Raw genomic sequence first — 25220 nt, 5'->3', positions numbered from 1 at the left:
GAGGCCCTCAGCATTTGGGGACACTTGCAAAACCACCATTTAGTAGACTTTCAGCAGTCCAGTAGCCCCTCCAGCATTGTCACATATTTGAGTTAGACTACAGCCTAGAGACCTGCTTAAAACCAAACTCAGCCCTGAAGCTCATTGGGTTACCACAGGTCTCTCTCTTAGCCTTCCTCACAGGATTTGAGTCCAGTGGCGCCTTAGAGACTAACAAGTTGTCCAGAGTGTAAGCTTTTGAATCAGAACTCCTTTCATTAGAGGGTGGTTGAGAGGATTAAATGAAGGAGGGAAGACTGCATATGTTGCTCTGAGGGTGGCATCTTTAACATTTAGATCTAATCACCATATGAAAATATCCCAATTCTGGTGGGCACCTGACATTTTATTAAGCAGATATTCCCAGTATGTTTTGTGCATGAAATTTTCTTCAACTGAAAGTTTGGCTTATTATTCTCCCCATTGAATAAAAAATGCTCAGACTCAAGAGCCATCGAGTATATCTGCCTGCTTAATAAGACAATGGGCACCCGCCAGAATTAATTTTTACCTATTACAACTGTGTAACTGTCCCAGCATTGCATAGGAGGGTTGGACAGAGCAGAGGCTACCCTTGTGGATGGTTTCAAGAAAACAGTCTTGGGTGGTGGGGCGGGTGTCATTGCCAGACTCTTCCCTTCACAGGGGGCTCAGAGCTGTTTCTCCCTTTCCCCTCCCCCCATGGCCTCTCTCTGCAATGTCTCAATGCTAAGTGCTCCAGAGCTTTAGTGATATGAGCTATGTAGTCCTAAACTGACAAGGAAATACTGGGATAATTCTTTAAAATTATTTACAGTCCTCAACTATGCTTTTCGTACTGCCAGACTTTACCTTTATCCTGTGTCTTTTGGCAGGCATGTACTGGAACAGAGCTGAAGGGCGTAGAAGTATATGGCCTCGCACAAGCAAAATCTCTTGTATCATTCGGATTAGGAGCCAGAGTTTTGTTGCAGTGATTGGCCCACACAGAACAGTCACCTGTCAGGCACTCAGCTGGCAAACTGCCTTCCTATAGAACACACACACAGGCAACATCCATCTTTCCATTCAAAGTAGAAAGCTGAATTTCATGGGAGTGAATTAGAAGCCTAAAGGGAGGTTCAGTCTTGTAATAATTGTTTCTTTCTAATGTAGGCCATGTGCATACAATGGCCCAGTTTAGATGCAACAGCAAGCCACAGTTTAACAACTGGGAGCAAAAGACAAACAAAAGAGGGGACAGAGGCAAACCTCAAAAAGGTGCTAGCATTATTCTCTCTTTAGCACAAAGTACTCTGAATGAGATGTGATATATTTTGAGTATCAAAGAGAAATTGATAATAGAAGCATTTAAAAAATTGGAAGTCAATAATATGTTTTAATACAAAAATCATCAACACCATAAATCACAAAAAGTATTTTATAAAAAAGCAACTGGGAAGAGCCCAACCTCAGCAGGAAAGGACTAACTCTTGCAACAACTGCACCAGGCTTAGAACAGCCAGGTAACAACTGCTCTGGCTCTTGTCATCTTACTTTCAACAGCATGCCACTGAACTCTGAAACATATGATGTATTCTAAAAAAATGGCCTGGGCAAACTGTGGTGTTGGGCTGTTATATTCATACGCTGCTGATAGGCTTTCCAAAAGCATCTGGCAGGACTTTGTTTGGCAACAGGCTGCTGGGACAGACAGACCCACGACCTGATGCAGCAAGTCTCATCTCATAGCCTTAACTTAGCACCCAACTTAGAGTGGATGGACAAGTGAAGCCAGGGGCCCTCCTGGGAGAGTTGCATGTGTCCCTGCTCTACACCCAGCTCTGCCTCACTTCAAGCAGGCTGCAGTCAGGAGGCTTACGCAACTGGGTTAGCACCACGATAATGAAGAAGACTGAAGAAACAGCCCTAAGTGCAGAAGTCTCTCACCACATTTAGTATTTGATCAGTCTGCACTAGTCTGGCCCCGCCCACTTTTTGGCCCACCCACACCGATCCCAATATGCATAAGTCTATCTGAATAACCTCTACACCTCGATTTTATACTGTAGATTGTATAGGTAGGGCAAATTGGCATAATGTGTTTCGTACATAAACACGTGAGCACATGAAGCTGCCTCTGGTCTATCAAGGTCAGCATCGTCTACTCAAACTGACAGGGCTGTTCCAGGGCCTCAGGCAGAGGTCTTACATCACCTACTACCTGATCCTTGAGTGAACCTGGGACCTTCTGCATGCAAAGCAGATACACCACCACTGAGCCGCAGCCCCTCTCCCAAAGTACAATGCAAAATTCCAGCTGTGCAAAATGAGTACACTCCAGAGATGCAGCAGCATGACCCCCAAGGACATATTAGCTCAGTAACTGAACGTCTGCCCAGGGTTACTTGTCATGTTCATTTTTGAAAACCTTTCAAAAACAATGCTGTGGAATTAATTAGAAAAATATCTCATTTACAACATCCTTGATGTGGGCAGCCATTCTACAGGCCCTTGACTTACCCCTGGTTTGGCCACACAGTCTGTGATACGTTCTCCCAAGACTTTGACTTCTGTTGGCTTTGGAGGTGGCTGGAAGACCCTAGAAGAAGAGTGTTTTAATTCAAAGTCTTCAGATGAGATACCTTAAAAAGAAGCCTATAGGCCCAAGGTGGAAACCTAGTATTGCAGATAGCATTAAAAAAACACAAAGTTTCATGGAGGCTATCTATGACTAAGTACAGTTGCACCAACAGCCCTCAGATAGGATAATCTGGCCACCTTTACTGTTTTTTTAAACTTCGGTAGTGGTCATTGTGGAGCGCCAATCAAATCAGGCTCTCTACTTTTCACTTCCCACCTGCCCCTGCTATAACTTCTCTATCATCTCTAATCATTTGGCCTAACCCTACTGTTCGATTGGTTCCAAATCCACACTAATCTCCTGAAAGTGGTTTGACAAGATTCTTTTAAACATAGTCAAAAACATTACATAAAGATGGAATGGGGGAGTGCTCCTTCTTCCTGCTAATGTTTTTATTGTGCATATCCCCATTCCTTCTTCAGGGGATGCACAGATCAGGTCACATGGAACTCATGGCAGTCTCTGACCTAGGCACTGACCAGGAAGAAACCTGCTTAGTCTTAACAAGGTAGCAATATCAGGTGCCCTTCAGACCATTCTCAGTATTCCAGCCACAGCGATGTGCACATTGTGAAAAACACAGTGGTGAGGAAAGTATATATATTTGTAGGCATGTGTAGAAAATCTACAGGACTAAGCTTAGGGGGCAATCTGCTGGACACCTGGCAATGTGAAGCCCAAGGAAAAGAAGGCTTGCACACTTCCCCCAATCCTTCATGTGCTCCATTATCCTTTGTCTTGCATCATGAACCTCCTCTTAAACTGAAGGAAGTCCAAACCTAATTGTGAGAAAGCTATTTAAGATTATACTTTACCGTACAAAGAAAGCCTTTTACTGCTTTGACTTACTCTGTATTCTCATCTTCAAAGATTGTGAAAGCAGGTGCTGCAGCAGGAGCAGCAGACTTCACACTGACAGTCTGGCATGGCCCTAAAAAGAAAAAAAAGACAAAAAAGAGAAGGGAAAAGGAGTGGCTTTTCTTAGGCAGGCAGAAGTAAGATATGGGCAACCTGTGTCTCCGCCCACCTATCATCAGCTGATCAGTGGGAGGAGGCAATACAGCAAAATCGGGGGTGGGGGGGAATGCGTCTATCATCCCTGCACAATGACATAATTTCCAGTGTGACTCAGAAGTGATGGTGCCTCAACCAGGTCTGATTCTTAAATGATCAGCTAAAAGCTTTTTTGGCCCCAAATCCTGTTTTTGGCCTACTTAAAGAATTGGCCTCAGCACAACATTGTCACTACCAGGTCGTGCCAGATGTCACATCATCATGTGGAGATGATAGTGGCACACACCCCAAGTTCCCATCACCACTCACCTCCTACCAGTTGCCAAGGGAACCTGCCAACCCTAGCCCCACCACTTCAGATTGAAGGTTCACACGATGAAATGTTCCACCACAAGGAAGCATTCCCACACACACAAAAATAACCCTAGCACCTCAGGGAGAAAGGCCAGCTTAAAAACCTTCTCCCCAACATATAATTTCCTATGCAGAAACATATTTTTCTGCATGGTGGAACATTCAGTCACATCAGTCTCCACCTGCAGATGAAAGTAATACAGGCCAGACATCTTGATGAGGAATGAAACCCCAGAATCATGGCATTACATCTCCAGTGTGAATCTGGACCTTGAAAAATGGAAAGTTCATGCTTGAAGCTTGTTTGTACAACAAACAACCTCTGGCAAGTATGCATTTCCTCCCAAAGAAGATTTCCTGCCATTTTCTTTATGGTCTCCTGCATACCCCAGAGCTGAGTCACTGAGAACTGGTGTGATGTTATGCGTTCATTATTCTAAAGAAGGGGCTGCCACCATTTTTCTTCTAGGAGAAAGACTAGAAATTACTTATGTAGGCAGTTTCTTTGCAGGCTTCAGGAGGGTTCCATAAGTGCCTACATTAACTATTAACTGCTCTGGAGGTAAGAAGGCATTTTGAACATGCTCAGATTTGTGACTTCCTTTGTTCTTGGGCTCAGCCTTAGCACTTGGAAGCAGATTCTGTAGGTGAATTCTAGGAAGCCTAGCGAATGTTAGACCCTGAGCCTGGGAGAAATTTCCTTTCACATAGCCCTAGCTCCAACACAGAGACAAAATGTTTCGACAAAACGTTCCTGTTCCTTTCACTGTCATAGCAAGTCATTTAGAAGGCAGAAGTGGAGGGTGGAGTGGCGGGAATTTGTTTTGTTTCACATTTCATCAGGAGCACTTTTGGCATCTACAGTCAAAGAAACAACACAACCGTCTATTTTTAAAATGCATTTTCTGCTCTTCGTCCATTGCAAAGCAACCATCAGGAATGCTTATTTCACAAACATTGATATCATCCTAAGGAACTGAACACACCTAGCCCTGTACAGGACTCTCTGACTTTACCAACAGTACATTCAGACAATAAAGCACAACTTCACTTCTCGAGATCTTGGCATTAGAAAAGCATGCCCTCTCCCCACAAAAAAAACTTACAAGGGAACACTGACACATACACAAAATCACACAGACATTTGTAACTAGTTATACCTTTATTTCTGCAAAAGTTCTCAAATTCATCCTCCTCTTCTACTTCAGAAACCATAGTAGAATCTTTAAGCGAAGGCGCTTGGAACACATCCATTATGAAACCTAGTGAGACCACAAAAAAGAAAACAGCATTCAACGGTCAGCAGGAAAGCCAGCCTCACAATCATCTCAAGGAGGACATAGATCTTCACGAGGCACAACAGAATGGTGGACCACATGCTCCACTATCAGAGAGGACCATGGCTCAGTGGCAGAGCACATGCTTTGCATGCAGAAAGTCCCAGGTCATACCCATCCTCCTCCAGTTCAAAAGGGTCTCTAGCTGAAGAGCTTAAGATTTTGAAAAGCTGCTGAAAGTGAAGCAGACAATGGTGGTAGACAGTGCCGTAAGTCATAGCTGACTTATGGCGACCCCAGCATAGGTTTTCAAGGCAAGAGACTAACAGAGCTGGTTTACCATTGCCTGCTTCTGCATAGTGACCCTGGTCTTCCTTGGAAGTCTCCCATCCAATTACTAACCAAGGCTGAGCCTCCTTAGCTTCTGACAAGATCAGGCTAGCTGAGCTCCTGACTTAGATATGCTCATTATGAAATAGTTTCATGTGTGTTTCACTCAAACAGAAACTGTGCAAACACCTCAATACCCATTATTCTTCCATTAACATTAACTGCAATTAATCCCAGGTAGCAGGGGACGGGGGACTGGAGAGTTAAAATGGCACAGGAACCATCCAAGTTGTGTGGGCTCTCTGGCACTGCGAGCAAACTGGTGACAGGACTGGAAACGCAACTAGTGAGCAGACATTTATCACCACCAGCAAATGATCCAAACTGAGCAGTGCTGACAAAACTGCTGGGGCTTGGCTGTTTGATCTCTGCTGTCAACGGCTTTCCAGAAACTTTCCCCATAAGTTAAATGGCCAGGCCACCACTAATTATGCTATATCCCCCAAAGAATCGAGATACTTGATCACCTGGACTTATGTTTCCATAAATAAGTTCAGTATGTTGAATTTCTCTAGATTTTGAGGAAAGAAGGGAAGGAAACAAGACCACCAAGAATGACTGATGGCTGAGGCTCAGTGGCACAAATCAAGAAAAAGGCCTGGGCAGGTCAACAGGATTTGATTCCAGTGGAGCCTTAGAGACCAACAAGATTTTCTGGGCTTAAGTTTTTGAGAGTCAAAGCTCTCTTCTTCAGGTACCTAGCTCTCTCTCTCATTGTATCTACTGCAGATAGTTTTAAGAGCTGAACTGACAAAACCACTTAGGATTGAAATGTTGTATTTAGAGTGTGTATCCCAAACACAGTCAAACTTAAACTCACACATTGCTGGATGCAAGATTTCATTTATCAGGACCTGAAGATGTACCATAATGGGAAGCAAGAACAAAAAAGTTGCTGAGTGATATTGCCTATTAATTGTTCGATTATTAAGGGAAACTGAGATAGACAAGGTCAGATTCTCCCATGCCTTTATTTCAGTTTTCTATTCTGGAAGCCAGCACTGATTAGCAAGATCTTTAGCCACCAGCTAGGTGCCGAGTAGGAGAAAAGAAACCTGGGTTTTTGTTTCCTATCATTCCAGTGAAGCTGTTGGAGACAATCGTGCCTAGTTTTGTTTTGTTTTGAATCAACACACAAAATTTACTGTTCCCTCTCTCTCCACTAATTTATCAGCCGTTCATGCCTAGGGCTGTATGCATGTCATATGATGATTAATCACTTGAAGGAACTGACACTTGACTAAGCATAAGGCTGGCTTAGGTTGTAAATTTGTCACCTGCTTCAAGTTCTACGAAGTAGGGAGTCTAAAGTTTGAAAAGGAACCTCATACTCACCCAAAGCTTCTTTTGTGTGAACAGTAGGAGATGGCTGTACTAAAGATGGAGCCGTCTGCATTATTGTTGATGTATTTGGGGTGGCTTGCTGATTACCAAAGAAAATGGAAGCATTTCGGCCACCTGATACTGAACCAATAAGAAAAGTAGTAAGAATTGGACTGTAGGGTACGCACTTAAAATTTTTGGATGCTCTTTGGATGCCCACACTCCATTGCTACAATGGATGCACAACAGTAGCACAAACAAGTGGAAACTACATTTTATTCAGAGATTTGCAGCCCACATTTTGAAGAGGCCTTAAAAGGGCTAAAAGATGAATATTTAAACTGCAACATTCAAGACCCGCTGTTAATTCAGATTTAGTATACATCCAGGTTTCCAGTGAGGGGAAAAATTGAGTGACCCCTCTGACAAGCACAGAGGAACATCACAGCTAATTGCTGGCAAGGGGAGTGACCCCAGCCCGCTAATCTACCTGGAATGAAGGTGAGATCATGAGATTTTCCATACATATTCCTAAGGACTGCTTGGGGGGGGGGGTAATACAGCAGGGCAAAGGCTCTCACTGTTTTCTCCCATTCCAAGCAGCCTGGAATCTGGGAGTTCAGCTGTGCTCAGAGCTGTGGACGAAGCCTTAATCAGGACATTAAATTCCCCCACCCCTAATTTCTTTAAGATTTATGAGAATAATTACCTGAATGACAAAGAGAGGTTTTCGCCAAACAAAGATACTACCCCTTTGGTGAGAAGGCTTTTTTCTGGTGTTTATAAATAGCTTCTTAGAAAATTATTGCAAGGATTTATGGATTTATAAATTTAGCAAAAAAAAGTTTAATCATTTATTTGGAAGGAAGAATTTGCAGTGACAGGACTTGTATTTGATTTGAAACTGAAGAGAGTTTCAGTATCATTCAGTATCACTAAATATATTGCAGTCTGCAGAAAAAAAACTTGCACTCCAGTGAGAATATTTGGGTGTTTATCTGAAGTCTTCCATAATAATAGATAAAGAGATTGAGCCGGGCTGGCATGGTAATGAGAGCATTCTTGGAAGGGAAATAATAACTAGAGTTGATAGTTGTAATTATAGCTGGCCTGCTCCTCGCTGTCTGTTAGGAAAACTACGGCAAGACGGGCCTCTTCTGATGAAACAGTGGAGAAGTAAGGGTCAATGGATGTAATCCAAAAGTGGTTCCAACAAATGGGTGATAAGATGGAGCATTTGAATAAAGACTTGGAAGCAAAATGGAAAGGGAATTGGACATGGGTGCAAAAACCAATTGACCAAAAATTTGACAAGTTAAAAGATGAACTGACAGGCCAAATTACAACACTGGAAACTTCTATGAAGCGAGTGATTGAGAAAGTATAGATTTGACATGATACAAATATTTGTTTTGGAGAAAACTGGAAACCATTTAGTTTAGATTGTTTTTCCTTGCTGTTTTTTGGGTATTATGTATGTTTTTGTACGTTGATTAGTTGTGGGGGGGGGTTGTTTTTTTCTTAGTATATATGTGTACTTCTAGAATTTTTTAGGTTTTTAATTATATAAAACTTTTAATAAAAAATTAGTATACATCCTGCTAAGGGACAGAATTCTTGAATCCCAAGTAAACACCAAAATTATTGCATTAACAGAGGTTTCAGGCAGATACCAAGTAGCCGACGGATGGCCCAAAAACCAGATGCAACTCATGAATGAGGAAGTTGAATGAGCTGGGGTCAGAATACCAGAAGAACCGCTTGCTCCCCTATAAACTTGGCCACGTGCTTAGGTAGAGGTCTGAAGGCAAGGCTTCATGTTTCACCTCCACTAAAGGTAAAGAAAACCATTACTAAAAGCAGGGGCCATCATGGATCTCTCTCTCTCTGCTTGAAATCCTGGAGAACCACTGCCTGTAACAGTATACAGTACGAAGCTAGACAGATCAACAGCTTGACACAGCACAAGGCAGCTTCCACTGCAAGTATGGAGCATCATCTTAAAGGAGGCTTAGCCAGCTCCTTTCTAGAAAGGAGAGGTAAAAGTGGCTGTTCTTCCAAAAGCTTTAGTTTTATTAGGGGAGAATGGAAAGCAGGACCACAACTAGCTCAAAGCTTCTTTGTAGTCTCTGCTGTATTGATTTTATTTTTTTAAAAAACTGTTTCAATTGTTCATGTATTTTTAAATCATTATTCTGTTGTGAGATCTCCTTGGAGCCTTTGAAGGCAGAAAGGATAAGATGTAAGAATTTTAATACCGTTGTGAGGATCAGAGATTCCACATATTAATGTTACATCACTTTTGGGAGTTTGCATGCAATATGTACATGTTCGTATATGGTGTTACATCCAGGGCCAACCGCTCCATATTGGAGAGGCTCTTTTGCTTGATGTTGCACACTTTATTATAGAGCCTGACCGCTGCTAATCCCTAGACTACGGCCCCTGAAAATACAGAATCTTGGCCATAATGGATATGAGACAGCTAAGAGACTATTACAAAGATAGCAGGACAACAGATTAATTACCATCTCTCATTTCTGCAGAACACGACAGTTTCTGATCAGAAGCATTCAGTTGCCTGCATGAGAAAAAAAATTAAGTTTTCCAAATTCTATCCGAGAGCAAACTAAGTCTTACAAGAATAAAGAGAGAAGCAAAAATCTGATTGACAAACATTCTAGTGCAGAAATAGGCAAACTTTTTTGACCTGAGTACTGAACAATAAGGAAACAGAAAAGGCAGGGGAAAAGAAAGACGTGCTTGGCCAGATTCACTGCATATGTTGTACACAGATCTTTTCTGTTTTGTGCATGGAGATAAGGCACTAAATTAAAACTGTTTTTAAGACATAAACATGAAACACCTGTGGTTTTGCTTGCAGCGTACACTCCTAGGAATACAAAGGCATTGGATGACACCACCAACACAGCCTCTGCTCCTAAAAGATGCTTTGTGGTCAGGGCTTCAGGACACCAGCAGAGAGAGGTGACATTCTCAGAACTGTACCAAATTCTAATTTTAAACAATTATTGCTGGGTGAAGAGGACCCCTCCTCAGGAACCTGCTGACTGCCCTTTCACTTTACACTCCTAGCATGAACCCAGCCCATCTCTGCTGAGCTAAGCAGCAATAAGCAAAATAATCTGACATGCCGCCAACAAAAGGGTTGCCTAGTGTGACATTTAGCAATCATTCCACTCAAAACACAAGTCTGTGAAGTTCTTATTTGCATAACATTAATGGTATAATGGTACAGGGGATCCACCATCTCACCTCCCAATTTTGGGTGCTGATTATAGTCACTCCAGCAATTAGGCAGGGAGGACACATTCCTCTTTTTTTGTGAGACTGAAAGCTCTTCCTTTCCCAAAAGCCAGGCTTTCCAATCTCAGGATTCATTTCTGGGGAGTACCCACGCACAAGACATGAATTCCAGACTCAGCTTAATAAAAGATATGTTTGTTAGTCAAGGAGTGTCTCCAAAAGCATGAAGCACTCTCATTCAGGCCACACATTAAAACAAGAAATCCTTACTGTTGCCACATATTAAAACTGCCTATCTAAAACTTGAGAGCTAGCAACCGAAGCATCTCTAAGTGGTTTCTTTGTTGCATATATCTCACCCATCCATTAGAATGTGAGCCCTCTCTCATGCCTAGTTGGTTCGGCATAAGGATATGCTGAGGCAACAGAACAGCATGCAGCTTTCAGTTTCTCCCTGGCATACTTGCATCATAATCAAAACTAGATAAGGGAACTGAGTGAGCTGAGAAGCCATCTTTTCAGGTCTCAGTGAATCACCCGGCAACTCAAGAACCAATCCGGGCTGAGCTGTTAACTGACATTTCAGCTGTGTGAAAAACTAGGGAGTTAGCACAGCTCTCAGAGAATAGTCTCTATGAGGTCGAATCTCTGGGGAACTTAGACTGCTCCACAGGTGTTTCTAATCAGCTCTGCAAACACATTTCTGGGCTAGACCACAAACCTTATAATACTTATAAGTCCTGAACCTAAGTTCAGACATTTCCCCACAAACGCCTAGTCTCAGGTTAGCAACTTCCTGACAAATCCTTCACACAAAGGAGTTTTTATTTTACATTTAAAGACTAGCATAGTGGTTTCACACAACCACCCTGAGAACTTCCACATGATGCTCACCAGCACAGAAGCCGGCCAGATACAAGGATGAGAGATTTTTTTAGGTAAGCAGCCATGTCTGTCTGCACTAGAACAGCAGGATTTGAGTGGCACCTTAGAGACCAACAAGATTTTCAAGAGTCAGAGCTCCCTTTTTCATATACCCTACAACTCCCTTCTCATCCTTCTTCAAATAAGGAGAGTGTAGAAAATTCTGAATTCTGAAGCAGTAGCAATATAGCTCATCTGCCCCACCAAACACTTCAAGCAGCATGGCAGGAATGTCATTATGCCAATATTATTATGGAATTCCGCTCTTCAAAAAAAATCCCCCCTTTTCAAAGATAGTAGCACCTTTTCCGCTTCAGAACAAAGAAAAAGCTGGAAGCTGAGGAAAGTGCTACTCCTACAATTTAATGCTGACAAACCCCAACACATAAGTAATGTGCTAAGATGATGGTCATATTCACCCAAGCTTTCAGCACATACAGTCTATGCATGGTACCATCACATCTACACACCAGGCATGTCTTCAGTAGGACTTAATGTCCAAACTATCCAATACCAAGGGCTAACGATTGCAGAACTGAGACTATGTGCATTAGACATGGATTTTATGAGTATCATATCGTGCACGACGTGTGTGATGTGTAAGGTGTTTGCATAAGATGCTGCTCTCTGCCTCTGATAGGTAGTATGCCATTGGGAGGATTATGTGGATGGCCAAGTCTCAGTACTGTTAAATAAAAATCAACTGGAACAGAAGTTGAGACTCCCAGTTCTTTTACTTACTGCTGTACATGGTGGGAACCGTGGGAAATCGTAGCACGTTTTGGAGGAGGCTGGACATCATCTTCTCTACCAACTTTAAGTCTGTGCAGACTTTTTTCACATTCCTCAAGATCAAGCTTGGATTTGGAAATATCTTTTTCTCTCATGATGACTGATGTAGAAACCTGCTGTTTCTGGAGATTTTCAGCAGGCTGCAGAACTGAAACCGAAGCTGCTGAAATTTCTGCAACTGTACTGAAAGGCCTTGATGTCCTCCAATGCTCTGCCTCCTGCATTAAAGAATGTTGTAGATATCCAGCTGGTGAAGGTACTGCCCACTCTGGCAGACTGTGAGCTGCACTGAGCTGTACAGACAGGTGACCCTTTTCAAACACAAAGGAAAGAATATTTGGGCAAACCCAACTTTGCAGTCACATTAATAGCTATTTATGACTTTAAAAATGGGTCGTATGTATGGTTTTGATCTCTCACACATACACGTTTTACAAAATTAAAAGTCTATGTAAGAAATAGCGTATGGATGTTTTTAAAAGGCAGCATATTGTTTTAAACGTTCAATGCTCATTTTAAATTCCCATCCTGTCCAATCCTGAAATTTGGGATATGGAATGTAAATTGAGATAATACCCAGTACTGACAATTACTGACACATTTGCACGCAGAAAATCTTAGATTCAATAAAATAGCCAGTTAAAGGAGTAAGGCTTTAGGAAGTGGCTGCCACTCAGAGTGCATGATCCTTGAATGAACCAATTCAGTGGCAATAAAAGACAGCTTCATACATTTATTAAATAATACCTCCCACAAAGGGAAAACAATAACTTGTAGAGACCATGAAAACCCTTTTGACTTGGATTCTGGAACGGCCACTTAAAGGCTGTTGGGTGCATACCCCTGCCATTCAAAAACTGTGCAAGAATGGCACTGTTAGGACACTCAGTGTCAAGGATGACACTGTTAGAAGGATGCTCAGTCTTAATGTGATACAGGAGGAAAGGAGGCTTCTAAAGAAACTAACTTGTGAATCGTAACCAAACCTTCTAAGTAAAGTTAACCACTACAGTGTCAACATGTAAAGTGCTAACATTTATACATTTCAGTATACACTATCACAAACTTACCACAGTGGCACTTGGCAGGAACTGGTGAGTAGATGGCCCTTGCATAGTTTTCTGGGATGAAGATGAAGTCTGAGAGAGATGATCCAGTTTCTGCTGCAATGTCTGCAGCTCAAGAAGATCATTCTCTTTCTTTTTCATGAATTCTCGTTCTTCATCCTCTGAAAGTGTCAAAAACTATTACAGTACAAAGTGTATGAACATTTCTTGTGGTTCCCCATCCCACCCCACTCCGATTCACTTTCCTGTTGTTAAAAGCTGGTAATACACTGTGATCTCAGCTACCTTTTTTGGTTTGTTTGTTGCAATGTCTGCAGACAGCTTGGATCATTAGAAGGATTTACCTCTGAGGAGTGCAACTGAGTTGCAGTAGGAGGGGGAAGGCAAGAAAGTCACATTCCACAGGTGAAAATCCTTCCATTTCCAGAAATAATTTGGTGGATCCAAGCCATCACTTTTCCAGTTCTCCCCCCCACCCCCCTTCAAACAGCCTAATATTTTCTAACTTTCCAAATTTTTCTGCAAACCCAGGGGTTCTGCCAGGTTTATAGAACAATCTCACCCATTCATACCTGGACCTATCTCGCAGATTTTTAAAATCTGTACACTGAGGGCCAGGTTCAGAATGGATTACAATAATACTGCTTACAATTTACTTTCATCTTGATTTTTATTTTTAAAAATTAAAGACAGAAAACAGTTTATTAAAATAGTCCATAGCCTTTCTGAAAGAGTAGGCTTTATATCGGGCAAAATATTCCACCCCACTTTCCAGCAGCAGCCCAAAATGCCCGCTGAAATCCTGTTCCTGGAAAAATCTATTGTGTAGATTTACCAGTCTGCACTCTGAGGTCAAGCTCAGAATCATATATGACTAGTATGGACAGAGAGTGCACAACCCACTTCACCTGCAAAATTACCAACATCCAGCATTTCTTTAAAAAAAAAATTAAGCAAGCAGCAAATGAACAGTATACACTAGTAGCCATTTAGTATATTTGTCACTCATTGCTTCCCCACCTTAAGTTTTTGGATTGGTCTAGTAGAAAGAGTAAATAGCGATTACCCCATTCCTTGTGCCTTCTCAGACGTTCAGCCCTTTTCAAGTATATTTTGGCTCTTACTTCTTCAAAACACAATTCAGAATCTTCACAATAAAGAAGATTCTTGTCATACATAACCCTCTGCTCATGGGTTGCATTTGAAGAAGACTTTGGTAAGACCTCTGATTTTGAAATGGAGGTTATATATTGAGGCTGTTCCCTGTGAAGGAAAGTGTGGCAGTTTATTTCTTTATGGCACTTACTGGCCATCAGCACTGCAGAAAAGCATCACAATACAACACAGCAATCAAAATTAAATATTAATTTTTTTAAAACTTCCATCCAGCCAAACAGTGAACAATTTTTTAAACCGACAATTAATAAAACAGCAATCATAAGCTAGTCTGTTTAAACCAACACCAAATAAAATGAAAGAAGACACTTTTGAGAACATAAATGTTTTCATTCACTAGTGAAACACAGCTTGGGAGGTAGCCATGAGATTAATTTCCTTCTGGAAGCATCTTCCACAAATTAATGCTAATACACAGAAAGTTATGCCTTACTATTTTGGCCTGGGCCAAGCTTCTCTCCCAGATTCAAGGGACGAGGAGATACATGTGGGCATAAACATTCATTCAAGTATACAGTACTGAAAGAATTTAGTCATGATAACTGCTTTTCAAACAACATGCTTTTCAAATAACTACTTACATTTTTTCCAGTCCACCATAAACAGGACACAATTCAGAATTTGCTGGATTCTAGAGAGCAAGATAGGAAGTTCAAACCAAGGATTGTTTTTATTACAGCATTCAGCAACTCCTATGGCAGGGCAGGGGGGAGAAGGACGCCAAAATAGGGGCTGAGTTTTTGTTTCACTCTTGTTACCAGTGAGGTGTAAGCCTTTGGGTAATATTTTTTAAAATCCTCAATTCTTCCCCCTGCCTTTCATTTTTTTCCCCTTACAAACCAGGGGTTTCCCCCCATGTTCATAAAAACATCATTCCCCCTGCCTACTATTGACTCTAATGTGTGATTTTTTCGATCTGCACACTGGCAGCCAGTTTCAGGTTTAGATATTTTTTGACATCCCATGCTGAGATTTAGAGTTTGCATACAGTAACATAAGCTTACTTGTGTTCTCACAGCATTTTAAAATGTTAGCTAAGAATTTTTAAAGTTTGACAAACTTCAAACAAAATACTTCATGGGGCTACGTTATCCTTCTATCAAGACTACTTTTGTTTATACTTTGGACAAGCCAGATCTCAACAGATATTTATGGGATACAAAAAGATATTCAGACATTCATCAGACATAATTTACAAAAGTGTTGACATGCAAAGTATTACCATTGTTAAAAGTATAAACAGAAATTTGATTTTTGCATTGCAGCCACAGAAAAGTGAACAGGGATCTCCTCTAAATCTGCATTATCAAATAAGAATGCAAGGCAAAGTTAGAGCCTACAACCTACCAGGCTCTTAGGTATCTGGTTTTGGTGAACAACTGCTGGGTCATCTTTAGAAGCCATTTGTTTGCACTGCTGGGAATTATGCGGCTGCAAGACTCCAACTACAAAAAAGAAAAGAAAATAGAAAATTCAAAATGTGATCTGATCATTGCAGGTATCATATGAACACTTCTCAAAAACATTAAAATTAAAAACTAGTTTCCAGAAAAAACTGGCTTAGCTGCTCTTAGAAATGTGAAGGCCCAGAGGAAAAAAACTGAATGCACTCACTCTCACTCTGTCTCAACTGATGACTTTTTTTAACAATGAAAATTCTTCCCCCAAAATTGAAAAAACTGACTTCCCATGGCTTTGACAATTCTGGAAATTTTACATATCCCATTGCTCCTCATTCAGATTCTCAGAACTGAACGAACTAGGAGAACAATGAAACTTCAAACAAGGAAAGTGTAATCTAAATCTTGTCTTGGAAAAGAGAACTCTTGAAGAAATTGGAAAAAAAAAACCTTTCCAGCAAACTAATACCATAACTCTCTACTAGAGAAATACAATAACTTCATCGTACTACAGCAGGGTTCAACAAGAAGTGCGCTGGTTTTGTAACAGCAGTCAGCCCTTAAAACACCCCTGCCATTCTGCAGCCTTGCAGGAAAAGTCCGTTTTCATTGGCCTGCCCAGCCCAGCTGCTGCTCTGTCTTCTCTCCAGCAGAGAGAGTTAAAGACTGCAAGGCCATGTCCATTGGCTTACACTGAGTTGAATTGGAGATACATTAACCATCTTGGGTTAAAAAGATAGATGGAAAAAATGTATTATAGCTCTAACATCTATTTCTTCTCCAATATTCCTCTTATTTCCCCTTGGCTCACTAGTACTGAGCGAGTGATTTTTTTCCCTTCAACCCAAACATGGCCTTTCCCAGGCTGGAACTTCAGGCTCAAATGTCACCATTATATAATTATAATTATGGACAGGGCTTGCTGCAGTCCTGACCACTTGTCTGCATAAGACCTTTGAAACCAACCCTCAAGACAGGATCACCCACCTGTTGATCCATCCCTTCCCCAGTATCTCAACAAGAGAGCAGATATATTGTGGAAAGCGTATTCATGGTGGTGGACCCAACAGTTAAGAAAGCTTTCTGGGGTTGATTTAGGTGTTTGGATAGGGGAATGTCCTTAACCCACAACAGCATTTCTCACAAATGGCAAGTTTTCAACACCACCACACAGTTCACCACCACCACCACCCCACACACACACACACCTTCCTGAAATGTCCAAGTCAACAAAACCCTTCCTACCAAAGACCTAATCTTACTCTGTCCTTCCTATTGCAGTTTTCCAAGTTTATGTTTGCAGGTAGCTGGCCCAGCTGGAGCAAGAATTGGGGAGGAAAATAACTCGTTTAAAGATTCAAGACACATTGAATCAGAGCCAAAATTGCTCTAAGTTAATTAATTCAGTTTCTGTTCTGTATTGAAGAAAAGTACATCTTAAATTTCCTGTCATGAATTCTGCACCTAAAATAATAAGATTTGCTTTTTTTTAACACAAGGTAATGGCAAGATATTTTAACAATTTAATACACCAATAGAGTAGAATTGGACCCACCTTGACTTGAAAGTTGATTCTGGGTTAAACAACTCTGTAACAATCTAGATTGAAGAAAAGAGGCAGTTACTGACATAAAAATCAAAAATCTGTGCAAGCATGTCGGTGGTTTGGGAAATGTTAGTGTCTCTTTTGTGTGTTGCTGTTCCTTTTATGTTTTATATCTTTCTGTTAGAACTGAATAAAATTTGATACAATTTTTAAAAAATAAATAAAAATCAAAAAGACATTCAGAAACTAAACCAGTATGATGCAGTGATTAGAGTACTGGACTAGGATCTGGGAGACCAAGTTCAAATCTCCACTCTGTTATGAAGGTTACGGGATGACTGTGGGCCAGTCATGCTTTCTTTTTGGCCTAACCCACCTCACAGGGTTGTTGCGAGGATAAAATGGAGAAAGTGAAAATTATGAACACTCCCTTGCGTTCCTTGGATGACAGGTGGAATAAAAGTGTACTAAATAAATAAAATAATAATTATTATTACTTAAGAAGAAATAAACTTTATTACAGTGTATTTAAAAACACCATGCCAGGAAAGCTTACATACATACAGGAAAGCTTTCTGTAGTTCTTCACACTAATGACATGGCATAATAGACAACACTGCGGTTTTTACACCCTGCAGAGAACAAGCAAGCACAAGGTATGCTAAATCACTGTATGAGAGCGTTTAATTCTTAAGCCCTGCTTTCAGTCTTAGCATTGTCCAGGTGAACAGAGTAGCAGCAACTCTTTATGCATAATACATGCGTGCAATGTTGTTCTTTTTTGGCAGGGGGCACAATTGCATGTCCATGTGTACTACCACATACAACACTGCATGGGTACAACACATTTACTAATTTCTCTTCCCATCTATGGTCAAGTTCATCAAGGACATCACAAATTTGAGGATACAAACTAAATGGTAGCCTCTGATGGCCCCTAGCTAAATAAGATATCTCTGTGAATACTACTTGAATCAACAGTGTGACGGAAATGCCACAATCCAGCAAAGAGTTAAGTAAGCCACAGGGCTTATGTAGACACAATCAAAAGAAGGTAAATAAGAGAATCTTCTCTCAAACTGATAGCAGATCTTCAGGATGGGTGAGGGAAAAGACCCTAAGTTGGGTGGAATGGCAGTATGAAAATGATTTAAATAAAATACATGGGCTATATAGTTATGAACCACAACCTCCTGACCTCAAGGGAATCACAAATCACAAAATGCTACTGTGTTTCAGCATGCCTGTTCTAATTGTCTTTTAACTGTGGTTAAGTAACTGTTGAGAAAAATACCTGAGGCAAGCCTGTCGACTAGGAACGAACACTTTTATCTCCTGAAATGCTAACTGAATAATACACTTTCAGAGAAAATCAGTGAAATACTTGTCTTCCTCTTTTGAAAAGTTATGCACTTAAGAAAACCACAAATGGCAAGAAAGACGCTGAGGACAATACTTTGACAAAATGTGATAATCTCAAAACAGTATTTTCTTAAGGATCTACTAGTTAGCTGGCTACTCACATCCCAATAGTTTTTCGTGCCCTCCCCCCCTCAGCCACCAGGACTTTGCCTGCAATTGTGTGTGTTGGAGGGAGAGAAATCAATTGTTTGTTAGGAGGCAACAGTACATGAAAGGCAAAACTCAGTATTTGATCAGCTTCTATATGTAAAAATGACCATTTCCTCTGTTGTCATCATTTACAAGATGAAGCTTCAAAGCCAATACATAGACATACCCATACTGCTGATGTAGTTTTTCAACAGGTTGTGCTCCATTGTGAATCCCCTTCTGAATAACAGCGTTTGCATGTGACATGTTTCCTTGCATGCAAAGCTGCTGAGCCCATGCAACATACAGAGTGGATGACTTGGTACCAATTCCTTGGCTGTACATATAGTCAAAAAAATGACGCGGGTCATCGATGAATGTGGCCTAAAGAAGATATGAGTTAACATTAATGTATGGCCAAGCAGAGGGACAGTTCAGCTCAGCAGTTACTGCCCTGTTGTTTTCTTTCTCCACCTTACAGCAGGCTATAACACCACTGCAAAATAGCTTTTGCTGAATGTCAGGAGGAATCTCTTCAGGTCAGGTTAGATCTCTGATCTTCTTCTAGGGTTTTTTTCCCAACAGTAGTCACAGACTAAACTGAGCGCAGGAACACAAGAAGCTACTTTATACTGACTGGTCTACCAAGGGTCTTTTCCACACAGGGCTTTTTCATTAGTTCTGGCATCGAGTTCTGCACAGTCAAAATACTCCAGTCTCCAAACTGCTTCCCAGACTTCTTTGCATTCTGCACAGAAAAAGGCTGCATCTGACACAGAATCGATCTTTTCCCAGCTTTTCTCCCTGTGCACATATTCGATTTCCCCCCTAGTCAAATCAAACTGAAGTTTTTTTGAAGTGCAGAATGCTTTCTTCAATGTGAGGCCTGGCCCTGCTTTTTGCCCTCCCCTTTATTCCCTTGTGTCCTAATTGGTTAAACAGGAACCAATCCAGTTTTTGTCCTGATTATTTTAATTTTTTGTTTAAACAGCAACATTGCTACCTTTAAAAAAAAACCCTTACAACTGACAGAGAAAAAATGCTGCAATATGCCAAGCACAAAAACTCTGCAGAGAACCCTGAATCCCACTTGATGTTTTTAAGTTCCCCTGTGTGCTTCCTGTACTTTTTAGTCCATTCTTTTTTGGCTTTTTAATTTTTATTTTTGAACAACATCGTCATGTTGGCACTTTAAAAAATACAAGTTTCCTCAGCCAATCAAATGAAGAAATTGATGTGTTCCCCAGAAAGCCTGCAGCAGAAATAGAGCATTTTTCTAATGCAAAAAAATAAATAAATAAACAGACACCACTTTGGTTTGACTTCCTCAAGTATGGAATTACAGAGGCACAAAACAGATTCAGTCCACAAATGTCCAGAAAACCCAGTATAAGTGTGCATGTGGAAAACACCAAGGTCTATATAGTCTACTCTGACTGGCAGCAACCCTTGAAGATCTTAGGAAGAGGTCTTTCACATCACTTGATGCTTTTAACTGGGCATGCCAGGGACTGAACCTGAGTCCTTCTGGAAACAAAGCAGATGCTCTACCACTGAGCAACAGATCCCTTTCCCAGTTTAAAAAAAAAGGCAAAATGAAAGCAAGCAGCTGAGTTACACAATGAGTTCTTTGAGCCTATACAAATAAGGCAATCTGGATCATACCACCAAGAGGTAAGGAGGGTTTTAGCCACACATAACATTTGTGGTAAAATAAGGCAACTGTATGGGCTCCATGACAGAGAGTCTACGCCTATTTAAAGTATTCACATCTCACTTTTCCAGCGTAAAGTGTTCAAAGTACCCTATAGAGGGTATAAAAACAACACAGGAAAAGCCTTAGCCCCTCCCACACCTCACTTGACAGAGACACAAAAAGATAAATTGGTCATTAGGGCCATTGCTAGACATCAACATATTACATGATCAAAAGAAAAACTGAGCTTTTTAGAATGTACTATTAGATATAGGCTAAAAATACTTATACCCTGCATACGTACAAATTTCATGCAGTAGTTGATGAATCTTCTGTCATGCTGGTACCTCTTGTCTCCTAAAAAGATCTTCACAAGCCGCTCCAGCAAACTTGACAGGTAGCTTTGTCTTCTTTCTGCATCTGAAATCCCTTCTACCCATTGACAGTACCTAAAAACAAAATAAATTGAGGGGGTAAGTGTCCTACTAGAAGGGTAAAATTTTTATTTATTTATTTAAAACATTAAAACATTTATTAGCTGACTCTGCAGCTCAAGGTGGTTTACAATATAAAACAGAAGCTAAATGAAAGCCATATTACATTTAAAAATCTTCAGCCACCAACTAGACTAGACTGAATAATGTAGTTAAAAAAAAATCAAACCTGTCCCAAGGATCAAGTGGATCATCTCCATTGTAGCTCTGTATATGAGCTTCAAATAATCTGTGAAGCAAATATAAAGTTGTACAGTATTTGTGCATACCACAATACATACATGTAATAGAAAAAGGGCTACTGAAAGACTACAGTGGCAGGTTTTGTACAGGTTTCCAAAAACATTAATGTCCTCAAAGGCACTAGAAACCAGGGCAGAATCCACTGCCTCAGGGACTAGGACTTAGCCTGGATAGACTTTTTAGAATTATTAATGCTAAGAACTCTAGCATTCTTCAGCCCTAGCAGGAAGCAGAAATTCCCTTTGACTGACCAAACAAGTTAAGTTAGGCTTGCTCAGTATATCTCTGCTACTCACAAAATAGTAAAGAGTCCAATAGCACCTTTAAGACTAACCAACTTTATTGTAGCATAAGCTTTCAAGAACCGCCGTTCTCTTCATCAGATGCATCTGATGAACAGAACTGTGGTTCTCAAAAGCTTATGCTACAATAAAGTTGGTTATTCTTAAAGGTGCTATTGAACTTTTTACTATTTTGCATCTACAGACTAACATGGCTAACTCCTCTAGATCTGCTACTCACAGATCTCTGCTCGCATTTACTTTGGCCTTGAGTGAGTTGTCAGTTAAGAAAAAAGACTGTTTTAAAATGAATCAACCTGCTGCATTTTTAAGGTGGTATCAAGATCACATATTTATTAGCTATCCAACAGTGCTGTTGATTGTCCAATCCAAATTATTTTAATTTGGAAATAAATACTATTGGATCTATGGGACTTATTTCAAGTCAAGTATGCTGAAGATTATATCTTAAACCTTCCTGCTCTACTCACAAACAGGTCACCAAATCATAGTTGATTTTTTTTCATTCTTCCATATGTTAGGAGAGTCACATTTTAAATTGATATATTTCATGTATTGACTGTGTTCATTTATGTGTGTGTACATTTTTAAGACTTCTTGGGCATTGTGGAAAGGTGTGATATAATATTTGAAATAAATAAATGGCTCATATGGGGCTCTGATCTGTTTTGGCAATTGGAGACATCCAATTGGCTATTGATAGCACAGGAGTCCAAATGCCTTAGGTTGTTTGAATTGGTATGTTTTGATAGGCTATTGCACCAGAAAAAGAACTGCTGTTAAAATTATGACAAGGCAGTATTATAGGCCAGCAGAAAAACTGGCAATCTGGGTGCTAATGAGAATTACTGAAACTAGTACCCCCAAAAGGGAGAGGGCTAAAGGCACAAGAACAGGGTGACACAGGTAATACCCTAAATCTTTCCCAGCAACCCCTAGAGTATGATCGTATTCAGAAACCTCACAAAACCCTCGTGTCTTGGGATTTATGCCCTACCCAACCCATCTGTGCATTAAGGAGTCTAGTTCCTGGTCCTGAATGATTTGTTTAATCTTAAGGAGGAGTAAGGCAATAGGGAAAGAAGAAAAAAGGAAGAAAGGGGGCAGAAGCAAAGTTTTATTCGCATCAATCCTGGAAAAGTGACAAGGCCAGCATTGCTAGGGGGTTCATAAGCACATATATGTCCACAGTAAGTTTATGTGGGCAAGTGGTATTGCCATGGATCTGGGTTTAACAAGCAAGGAACAGCCCACAACCTTCTCTCTTTGAACGCAGGGCGCCAGCCAGCCATAAAGGGGAAAACGTACTTTGCCTTGCCAGCCCCCTAACTCACTGTGCACGCGAAGAGAAGTCCATGGCCGCAGCGGCAGGAACAACATCAGCCTCATCCATCATAACGGGTGAATTCAAATACTCCCGCGCAGCCGCATAGGGGTCCTGGCTTTTTCGCGATTGGGCAGCGTCACTAGCAGGGAAAGCCAATCAGAACGAAGCGCAACAGAGCCCTCTGCCTGTTACATTCATAGGAATAGAGGGGGGAACCGTAGAGGTGCGTGCCGAGCTTTCTTCCGGCTCTCATTCGACAGTCGTCGTAGTTTATAGCACAGAAGGAGAGTGGCTGTCTCCTTCCCATCCCCGGAAAAGTCTCTCTGGCGCCCTCGCCCTCTGTTTCTGCTACTGGTTGATCCTTCGCCTACTTAGAGGCTATAGCATTCCTGCGTCGTCGATTGGTATTTAGTTTGACGTGGGAGATTCTCTGTTGGGAACACCCTCACTGTCTTGGGTTTATTGAATCTAATACGCAACCAGAGTTTTCTCTGGTAGAAGCAGGATTACTTTATTTTGTCCAAGAAATGGAACAGGAGGATGTAAAGCCAGGAAAGGAAACTAACCCCTGCGTAGTAACGCTTTTTGTGTTATTTTTCTGGTATCTATGCAATTTAAAAACTACAATCCATATCCTGGTGGGTTTTTTTTAAAAACGTGACCTATCCTACAAGGCTGCTATAAGGAATGTTGAGGCCTGGTCAATACATGAAGGGAAAATAAACTGGTAGAATAGATTGCACTACTTCAGGATGCAAGTAGAAGACATTTAATTATTTCATTTGCTAGCTATCAGTGTTTAATGCTAAGATAACGTTTGTGAATGTTCTGCCGTGAAAAAGCTCCCTACAAGGAAAAAGCTAGTGCATCTGGGATAAAATGAGCTAGTTTAGCCTAGTTCTTGCTTTTCTTGTTTTCTACTTCTATAGTTTCTTGTTTGTTTGCTTTGCTTAGAAACAACTATCATGTGTCCTTATCCAATCAGACAGATCTGCTAACTGAAGACACAAATGTATGCATTTGGTGAAGTGTATAACAAGGATTTTGGGCTCTGGAAGTTTATGTTATGGCTCTTTCCTTGTAACTTTCACCAACTGCCTTTTGCATATGTACAAAACAAATACTTTTCAAAACTGATACTGTATTTAATGGGAAGGGATAAGAGCCAGAATGGGCTGAAATGGGCATTAAACAAATACTGGTACCAGAAAAAACAGTAGGATGTGTTAAAGAAACTGGAGAACAATATTTTAGAAATGAAACCATGGAAATATCATGCTTTTATTAAACCGTTTCCTGCCCAAACTCTCCCAGAACCCTACAGAACAGGCCGGAACGGGCACTAAAAAAATGCTAGTACCCAGGGCTTTTTTTCAGGGGGAACATGGGGGAATGGAGTTCCTGCACCTCTTGAAAATACTTGGCAATAGTGCTTGAAAATAATATGATTTCAAAGAATCCTGTGTTTCTCTTCCTCATTTCCCTCTTGAGAGTTCCGCCGGAACTCTTTTTTCCCGGAAAAAAAACCCTGCTAGTACCATAAAAATCAGTGGGAAGCATTAAGGATACTGGAGAACACTATTTTAGAAATGAGAACACTGAAATGGCATGCTTTTATTAACCCCTTCCCTACCAAAGTGTTCCCGGAATACCACGGAATGGACACTAAAATGATAGGACCACAAAAAACAGTGGGAAGCATTAAACACACTGCACAACAATATTTTAAAAATGAAAAAATGGAAATAGCATGCTTTTATTAACCCCCTGCCAAAATGCTCCCAGAATACAACGGAACAGGCATTAACTAAATGCTGGTATCACAAAAAGCAGTGGGAAGTATTAAAGAACCTGCAAAACAAGATTTTAGAAATGAAAACATGGAAATGCCATCCTTTTATTAACCCTTTCTCTACCAAAATGCCCCCAGAACAGCACAAAACAGGCTGGAATGAGCACTAAAGAAATGCTACTACCCCCCCCAAAGCCCCCCCCCCCACAGTGGGAAGCATTAAAGACACTGGAGATCAATATATTAGAAATAAGAATGGGGTAGTGTTTTTAATTTTATTAACCTCTTTCCAGACTAAACAAAAATATTTTATAACAACAGTTTCTAAGGTACACCAACCAGCCTAATAGACATAATCCATTGTTGTAGATGGCAGTGATGTACCAAGCTACAAAAGTTCCACAGAACACACATTCCATTACAAATTCAATTCAATTCACTGGTTTAATTTAAAAACAGCTTGGAATAGATATTTCTTGGTTTACACCGACCAAATTTGTAGGAGCAACAGAACTAACAGTGCAACCAGCCACAAAAATCCCACAGAATACCTTTTCCTCTACCCTTTTCAGGCAATGTACTTTTTTGCAGAAAAATAAGGTGGAAAAGACACTTCCCCTTAGTCCACACCTGCCACAATGATA

The 25220-nt window shown here is 40.7% G+C and overlaps 1 protein-coding gene across 1 annotated transcript in view; it reads right to left on the bottom strand.

Annotated features, from left to right (window-relative positions):
• BUB1 (BUB1 mitotic checkpoint serine/threonine kinase) overlaps window positions 1-22849 on the bottom strand; it is a 32790-nt gene extending 9941 nt beyond the window's left edge. The window contains exons 1-16 of the mRNA XM_054981520.1: window positions 22792-22849; window positions 21082-21141; window positions 20723-20867; window positions 18910-19106; window positions 17181-17224; window positions 15573-15670; window positions 14807-14856; window positions 14116-14312; window positions 13053-13210; window positions 11932-12293; window positions 9528-9580; window positions 7012-7140; window positions 5170-5271; window positions 3491-3572; window positions 2521-2599; window positions 871-1048 (exon numbers count right to left, since the gene is read on the bottom strand). Coding sequence (XP_054837495.1) covers window positions 871-1048; window positions 2521-2599; window positions 3491-3572; window positions 5170-5271; window positions 7012-7140; window positions 9528-9580; window positions 11932-12293; window positions 13053-13210; window positions 14116-14312; window positions 14807-14856; window positions 15573-15670; window positions 17181-17224; window positions 18910-19106; window positions 20723-20867; window positions 21082-21141; window positions 22792-22814 — 1957 coding nt within the window. The 5' untranslated portion in view covers window positions 22815-22849. The remainder of the gene's footprint in view (window positions 1-870; window positions 1049-2520; window positions 2600-3490; window positions 3573-5169; window positions 5272-7011; window positions 7141-9527; window positions 9581-11931; window positions 12294-13052; window positions 13211-14115; window positions 14313-14806; window positions 14857-15572; window positions 15671-17180; window positions 17225-18909; window positions 19107-20722; window positions 20868-21081; window positions 21142-22791) is intronic.
• Between the last annotated feature and the right edge of the window lie 2371 nt (window positions 22850-25220).

Source organism: Eublepharis macularius, chromosome 1, assembly GCF_028583425.1.
Source record: "Eublepharis macularius isolate TG4126 chromosome 1, MPM_Emac_v1.0, whole genome shotgun sequence".
In the NCBI taxonomy this organism is placed as follows: Eukaryota; Metazoa; Chordata; class Lepidosauria; order Squamata; family Eublepharidae; genus Eublepharis; species Eublepharis macularius.
The sequence above is the reverse complement of the archived record's forward strand: the minus strand, read 5'-3'. Positions and strand labels throughout refer to the sequence as shown.